Source organism: Vigna radiata, chromosome 3, assembly GCF_000741045.1.
Source record: "Vigna radiata var. radiata cultivar VC1973A chromosome 3, Vradiata_ver6, whole genome shotgun sequence".
Lineage (NCBI taxonomy): Eukaryota > Viridiplantae > Streptophyta > Magnoliopsida > Fabales > Fabaceae > Vigna > Vigna radiata.
The window spans coordinates 7,480,168-7,488,167 of record NC_028353.1 but is presented as its reverse complement, the minus strand read 5'-3'; the positions used below and the strand labels follow the sequence as shown (position 1 = coordinate 7,488,167).

General features: G+C 33.0%; 1 protein-coding gene across 3 annotated transcripts in view; it reads left to right on the top strand.

Moving 5' to 3' along the window:
* Nucleotides 1–6,891, top strand: part of LOC106757655 (serine/arginine-rich-splicing factor SR34) — a 13,870-nt gene extending 6,979 nt beyond the window's left edge. The window contains exons 1-16 of one of the 3 annotated variants that reach the window (XR_001375529.2): nucleotides 1,819–1,936; nucleotides 2,200–2,291; nucleotides 3,058–3,123; nucleotides 3,206–3,280; nucleotides 3,399–3,507; nucleotides 3,738–3,784; nucleotides 3,890–3,947; nucleotides 4,194–4,243; nucleotides 4,355–4,411; nucleotides 4,502–4,629; nucleotides 4,712–4,819; nucleotides 5,555–5,626; nucleotides 5,717–5,926; nucleotides 6,132–6,165; nucleotides 6,424–6,500; nucleotides 6,611–6,891. Coding sequence is in view for 2 of the 3 variants with exons in the window: in XM_014640383.2 (XP_014495869.1) it covers nucleotides 1,894–1,940; nucleotides 2,200–2,291; nucleotides 3,058–3,123; nucleotides 3,206–3,280; nucleotides 3,399–3,507; nucleotides 3,738–3,784; nucleotides 3,890–3,947; nucleotides 4,194–4,243; nucleotides 4,355–4,411; nucleotides 4,502–4,629; nucleotides 4,712–4,819; nucleotides 6,132–6,165; nucleotides 6,424–6,500; nucleotides 6,611–6,614 (952 nt within the window). In the remaining variant the exon portion in view is untranslated. Of the gene's footprint in view, nucleotides 1–1,818; nucleotides 1,941–2,199; nucleotides 2,292–3,057; nucleotides 3,124–3,205; nucleotides 3,281–3,398; nucleotides 3,508–3,737; nucleotides 3,785–3,889; nucleotides 3,948–4,193; nucleotides 4,244–4,354; nucleotides 4,412–4,501; nucleotides 4,630–4,711; nucleotides 4,820–5,554; nucleotides 5,627–5,716; nucleotides 5,927–6,131; nucleotides 6,166–6,423; nucleotides 6,501–6,610 lie in introns of those variants that run through there. The other 2 variants (XM_014640383.2, XM_014640382.2) reach the window with 2 other exon arrangements.
* Nucleotides 6,892–8,000: the final 1,109 nt, after the last annotated feature.

Genomic DNA, 8,000 nt, shown 5'->3' with positions numbered 1-8,000 from the left:
TATACATCAGAATTTAGTAATTTTAGAATCTCATATCACCACTAATATATATATATATATATATATATATATATATATATATATATATAAACAAAAAATATACTACAATGTGAAAGACAACAGATTCATTCATTCACAAAAATAGTTTAACATACCATAGTATAAACTCCAATCAAACCATAAAAATTCAAACAAACTATGTTTATATAATTAAAGCTCCCTGGAAACAAGCAACAACAAGCTCACTCAACGCTTCTAAAGTGCTCCTAGCAATTAGGGCACCAAAAAACCTACAAATCACCAATTAGGTGATAGACTTTAGCTTTTTGAGTTGAAATAATGAAGAATGGAAGACAATATCACATAGAGTTCATGGAATCAGAAAATGGTGCGACTTAGGTCAAAAACAGTGATAAGAAATGGGAAAAAATTTACTTACTCGATGAAACAGTGAGATGGTAGGTTCAAACGGAAGTCCTCGACGTCAGGAACAATTTGAAGGCACTAAATGAAATTTTGTACGGTTCAAATTTCTGAAAAAGAAGAGAAAATGTGAAGTAGAGTTAGGGTTTAGAACTTAGAGAGAAAAGGGTTTTATGTGAAATGAAATCATAAATGAACAAAAGAGTTGGCCATGCTCTAAGTGAAATAGGTCAGACTATCCAATTAAGCCCAATGACTTATTCAGACTTCTGAGACCATTACATAAATAATTAATAATTAAAAGTAACCCGTCAATTTACAATGGTAAAATAAGATATTTAGAAAATATGTATGTCAGATTTGAGAAAAAAAAACTTAAGTGGTAAAGTTTATAAAACAGGGGACATGCACTTTTTTTTTTTAATTTGAACTTAATTTAATGAACTATTTCAAAAAGTGACAAATTGAAAATTGAATGGAACAAACTTAGTGATTAATTTTCATAAATGATAAATTTTTAAAATTGTATGGATTAATTTTTAAAAGTAACCAAATGCTCCTTTCTTCAACATCACTTCACATGGATAATTATTTTTACATACTAAAAAAACTGAAGATACATCTACCTTTAGAGAAGAATCATAATGTTATAGTTTTTCTAGTAAACTTTATTCACACACACCATTTTTCCATTCATTTAATATTATTTTTTATTATTTTTTACTCTTTTCACTTTTAAAAAATATAATTATTATTTTTTTATAATTGTTTTATTCTTATATTATATGTCATTTTATCACTACTTTTTTAATGAATATATATATATAATAATAATAATAATAATAATAATAACTAATGCTTATATTAATTACCATATAAATAAAACAATACAAATTTTTTAATTTTTAGTAATTTTTTCTTATTACATTTTATAATTAATAATTTTAGATATTAAAATATTATTTATTTGTTTAAAAATTTAATATTTATGATTAATCTAATATAACTGGAAAAGGAAATAGCTTCAATTTGAATAATTAGATTTTGAATAAAAGAATGTCTAAAACCTGTTTTTAACACGTGGTTCAAATTCAACCTGTTCTAAGAAAATAGTTAATTTTTCTTAAACAGATTTCTTTAGAAACTAATTCAGTGCAACTTGTCTAAATGTTTTGTTATGAACACCACTACAATTAAGTAAATTAATTTTAAATAAAATATTCTACAAATTTTTAAAAAACGATATAAATTCAGTGAATAATCTAAATTAAAATAAAACACTTATAAAGGTTTTAAACACAAAATATTTATATAAAAAGTGGTAAATAAATATTCAAAACAAAGTGTGAGAAGTATACACGTGCGACCACAAGCGTGCCGGCCTTGTAGTATAAGAAGACACAACTTTTCTCATCCCATTTCCCTCTCGTGTCTCAGACACTAAAATCAAAAACCCTAACCTCTCTCAACCTTGCACGGCAACACCACCGATTCCAATCCCCACTTGTCGAAGGTGAGTCCTTCTCCGCCAATTGCACTCTTCACTGTTTCTTTACTCTCACTTCTTTTTATGCGAACTCGAATTTCGATTTCGGTGATCCCCTCGCCGTTTCTTCGTGATGTTCTTTTCCGAATTTTAAATTTCTCGTTCAATTACCTAAACTCTGGTTTTTTGGCTTCACTGGGTTCTGTGTTGGACACCGAGGCATGCTGAATAACATAAATGTTTATTTAATTTTAACTTGCTTTTGGTTGTTTTTCGATTTTGTACTATAGAAAAAATGAGTAGACGCTCGAGCAGAACTGTCTACGTTGGGAACCTTCCTGGTGACATCCGTGAAAGAGAAGTTGAAGATTTATTTCTGAAGGTGCGTTGATAATTTTTGCTAGGTCTGCAGTTTGATCTGAAATGTTTTATATCAATAAATGAGGGTTGGGTATGGAAGTGTTGGGGGAATTTTCCAAGATTAACGTTTTTATGTATTTGGGCTTGAAAGTTATTAGCTTGCTAGGATCTATTCCTTCTTTTTCTTTCTTCTTCTATTTGAGGATTTTGTTTGGTTTATTAAGGCGGGGATTGAATCTCATTTTAGTCCATGAGATTGTATGCTTTGATTTCGAGAGCCGTCATTTTGGTCCTTGATGTTGTGTGTCTGGTGCCATTAGCTACTCTCGTGTTGCCAGGTTTCCATGTTCAATTCCCCGTAAAAGCCAATACAATTTACTCCAGGCGGATCCATATCCATCGTTTTTAGTGGGGCAATAACAGACTGTTTGTAAAGTGAGATTCACTTTTGCGTTTGATTTTAATAACAAATGTAGTGGAAAGCAACTAAGGTGAATGATTTTTGCCAAGTCAGAATGGCTTACAGTGAGGTTATTGTGAAGTTAAGGGACTAAGTTGATCAGGGACTGAAGTAATCATTGTTTACAATAAAATTGGGTCAAAACTATGTTATAATAATGAATTCTAATTGCAAAGAATACTACAATGCAATTTTTCATGGTCCCCTTTGGGACATTGTATGTCGGATGTGCTCCTGATGTGGCTGTTAATGATTTTCTGTTGTTTGCTCTCTATAATTAATGTTCTGTGGGAATGTTTATATGCCTAATTAATTTTTCACTTTGTAGTATGGTCACATAACTCACATAGATCTAAAGGTTCCCCCAAGACCCCCTGGTTACGCATTTGTTGAGGTGAGTTTGGAGTCACTCATAGTCTCATAAATTTCTTTTTCTCCTTTTACGAATTATCTTGACTTATACCTGATTATTGCAGTTTGAAGATGCTCAAGATGCTGAGGATGCAATACGTGGACGTGATGGCTATGATTTTGATGGGCACCGGTTACGGGTTGGTTATATCTCACAATCATATGCTTCAATAATATGATAACTATAACAAATTAGATGTGGTGATAAACAAGATGACTTTGCATACCTCACCAACACTGTAACCTGTATCCTTATAGGTGGAGCCTGCCCATGGTGGACGTGGTCATTCATCCTCAAGAGATCGACACAGCAGTCACAGCAATGGACGGGCTGGACGTGGGGTATCCAGACGCTCTGAATATCGGGGTGTGTATATATTTGAAATATTTATTGCTTTTCATAGTTCTTAAATGTGACTTTTTCACTCCCTCCATCACGGGCAGCTTGGGAAGGGAAGCCTTGCCTGTGGCACTCCAACGGGTGCAATGGGTATATGGTTGGATTCTTGGCCATCTGCCGCCCACCATTGATAACATTGTATAAGATATATTAAGACTCTTGTTACGTTTCTAAATTTTCCACTGAACCTTGTGCAGTTCTAGTCACTGGATTGCCCTCTTCAGCATCCTGGCAGGATCTTAAGGTGAGCTGTTGATAAGAGTTATTGTTGTTCAATTATGTTCTATTGGATTGTTTTTCAGGGTGTTTATGAATATTGTCTCAATACAATGATTTTTTATAAATGCAGGATCACATGCGCAAGGCAGGAGATGTTTGCTTTTCTCAGGTCTTTCATGACGGAAGGGGTATGTGACACTTGGATGAAGTTTCTGGTTCATAATTGTGCTAGATGGTTTGGATGTATTGGTATTTAAACAGTTTTTATACTTATTTTATTTTTTTATGCATCTGAATCCCTTCCTTTTGTCTTGGTTCTATTTATGAGAGTTTGCATTTGAGCCTGTAGGAGGAGTCTAAGAGATTATGTTCTTTGTTATTTTGTGGATTATATTGTCTGCTGTAGGGTTTGATGTCTTAATTTTTTTTTTCAGGTACTACTGGTATTGTGGATTACACAAATTATGATGATATGAAATATGCTGTGAGTTATTTATTTACCATGGTTTCATTTATTTATAATTAGATCATGGATAGCCAGACATGAGCTTTCAAAATTGTCATCTCTAATTGATGGTATTTTCTTTCACTACAGATCAAGAAGCTTGATGACTCTGAGTTTCGGAATGCATTTTCCAAGGGTTATGTTCGAGTATGGCATGGATTTGACGTTTTGTAAGTTTTATTTTTTTAGTGCATGCTACTTCTGCTGATTTTTTTTTTTTCTTTTACCTCCATATAGGTGAGGGAATATGATTCGAGGCGGGATTCATCTAGAAGTCCTAGCCGTGGCCCATCTCATTCTAGAGGAAGAAGCTATAGCCGCAGCCGTAGCCGAAGCCGTAGTTACAGTCGGGACCGGAGCCAAAGGTCTATACGTTATGTATTTTAAATAAAAAATATTCCTTATTATGATTCTTTGTTAACCTATTGATACTCGTTCTGTATGCAGCAAATCTCCTAAGGGTAAATCTTCACAGCGTTCACCACCTGCTAAATCTCCATCAAGATCTCCTGCTGCTCGATCTCGCTCAAGATCAAGGTCTCGTTCGTTGTCAGGGTATGAAATGTTTTGAAAGTGCAGATTTTGTCTAATACTAATTGTCTGGCTACTTTTATATCCAAGTATTATTTTATTCATAAATTATTTGGTATCTCGATGGAAGAGATGAAAAGACCAGAAGAGGCATTTTCCGATGTATGGTTGGCCGACTTGATGACTTTACCGATGTGTTTAGAGTTTCATAGCCTCTTCACCAATGTGAAGAGATGAAAAGACCAGAAGAGGCATTTTCATGACTGCACACTGCTAACTTAGGGAATTTTTTTTTTTGGAATTTTTGATAATGATTAGAATAGGAATTAATAGAGATCAATTGTTGAATTTATTAAATTAAGTTCACGTGCACTATTTGGCAAATTTCTTGCATGAATAAGTTTAATTTCATTTTGATTTGTTCTTGTGAAGTCAGTTGTTTGTTTTCTTCGGAATAAAAAACCGGGACTAGTTTCTTTTAAAACCTTCTTTCATTTAAATTGAAAGTCATAGAGAATCTTCTTGTAAATAAATTATCTATTATTTCTTCTCTATGAAATTCAGATTTAATATTTTTATTTTCCTGACACAAAACTGTTGTCCCCTTCACATTCCCTCCCTCAGTCAATTTTCCCCTATCTTGCTTTGTTCGTGCGGAACTTGGTGAAACTTGCCTCAATGTCAGAGTGTTCTCAGTTTCCTTTTTGCTTTTGTAAAGATTCCTTTGTTTTCTTAACTCTTAGATATGGAAACATGCAGCATACTGGAAATTGGAAATTAGGATCTTGGTGGGATTTGGTTCAATTGTCTGCAACTCATTTTGTTGTGGAGGTATGATATTTTTTAGAATGGGCGACTTTGGATACCTTCACAGTTCATCTGTTCTAATACTTTTAGCATGTAAATGTCCATGGGTGCTAGATTGGGGACCAAGGAGATCATGGATTGCCATATAGAGCTGGATTGTTTATAACCTCCAATGAGCAATAGGGACAATTTCATTACAATTGTGGGCTTCAAGATTTGCCAAGCCAATAGGATGCACCATCTGGATTCTCTGGATTTTGTGGTGCAGTAGGGAAGATTTCTGTTCTCATGATAATTGGTGCCTTAATATGTCGCCCTGAAATGGTCTATTTTTATTCATTTTTCATCATTCTATGCATATACTTTACCTTTTTATAGTCTTCTGTGTTGGTCTTTTTATATTTTGTGATGCGTGGTTTTACCTCCTTGGAATATGTTAACTGACATGGAAGAGGCATCAAGGCCGTTGGATCAATTTGATAAGGGAACTTGCGGATTTTAAATTCTGGTTTTTGTGGAACTTTTGCAGATCACGGTCGAGGTCCAGATCTCCTTTGCCCCCTGTGAGTGTAACTTCGTCTCAAGATTATTATTCTGTTGTGATTTGCATAATAGAGCGGTTTGTCTGGTTTTTTACTTTTAGCCATTTATAATGGTGAACTTGCATGGCTTCGAAGAATTTTTTTATTACTGCGGGGGTGGGTATTGTACAGGGCCTTAGAAAGCATGTTTTAACGTTTATGAGTACGTTTTGTTTTGAAGTACAAATTTAGGACACCGGGCAATCTTTTCACCCCCCAATTATTTGTATTCTGTGGCAGCGTAATAAAAGTCCCAAAAGGGGCAGTGCTAGCAGGAGTCCGAGTAGGAGCAGAAGCAGGAGTAAAAGTTTGTCTCGGTCTGTATCTTGGAACTCTGATAGTTCTCTGGATGATTTTGTCTCTGGGCTCTTTAACTGGGTCAGTTTAAATTATATTTCTCCGGATCTAATCGAGCTTGGTTTTGCAGGTGAGCTGATTGTTGTAATCGACGAAGTTGCGGACGTGGTGAGTAAAATTGACATTAGCCATGAAAAACACTTATTTGGTTTTATGTTTGATATTGGACTTGAGATTGTGCCTATAGGCGACCTAGTTTTAAACACTGAGGATTTATCAGACCTTAGATTTATGTAATAGACTGTTTAATGTCAAAAACAGGCACTATTTCCCTGGTACATTGTTATTATTTGGTTTGAGTAACTCAGACGATAACATATATTGCAAGAACTCTGCATAGATTATATGTTTGATTGCTTTCTTGTATACACTTGGAGAAAGGGCCCGAAAACTTTTCTAATCAGGGTTTGAATCTTAAGGTTGTCTTCGGTTAGAGACTGGGGGAGTACTTATTTGTCAAACTGTCGAACATAACGATGATTTATATAGAAAATAAAGTTACTTTAGTTAAGTTTATCAGAAGTTTATTGTAATAAAAATTATTTTGCGCTAGTTTAAGTAAACTTGGCTTAAAAGTTTTGTTTGAATTACCTGAAATTCTTGTGAGAATGTCTCTTTATACATCAAATTTTATTTCATTTCCGGCAATGACGTGATGAGAATAAAATGGGTATGAAAATATAATTTGGAGTAATTTAATCCCCAGTAGAAGTATGCTTTTTTACGTGTAGAATTGTTTTTGTTTAGGCACAGTAATAGAAATTATTGTCTAAAACAGTTTGTGCATTGTTGTATTTTTTAAAATTTGTGAATTTAGTGGATTTAAATTTATTCCTAAAATGATGTAATGGAATATATGTGACTGGTATAATATTCTAAAGCATAATATTCGAAAGTAAAATATTCTAGAAAGAATAGGATTCGAAGTAAAATAAAATGTGGGTGGATGAAAGTAAATGTAGGTTAGTGGTAGTAATAAGATGAGCATAGGCATGCATATAGGGACAAGTTGGTTGTGTAGTGGTGGTTGGTCTGTCCTCCTTCTGTGGCTCTCCTTTATCTTTATATCATATCATGTCTTCTCTCTTCTCTTCACTCACTCAATCATTCTTCTTCAATTCAATCTTTTCTCTCTCCAGCATCTCTGGATTTGCTAAAATAGCCTTTTAATTGTTTATTACTTTTAATTATGCAGATTGATAACTTGATATTTTAAAATACTATAATATTATTTAATAATGCTTAATATTTTAAATATTTAATTTATTAATTTGTCAAATTAATATTTAGTGAAATATATGTCAACACTTTAATATAAAATATATTTAAATTTTGTTATAGATTTTCAAAATAAAATTGAAGTAGTTTATATATTACAATTAATATAATCTTTTTTTTTAAATGTTATATGATTTATTATAAACTCATAAATCATGTATTCATTATTCATAAAATCACAC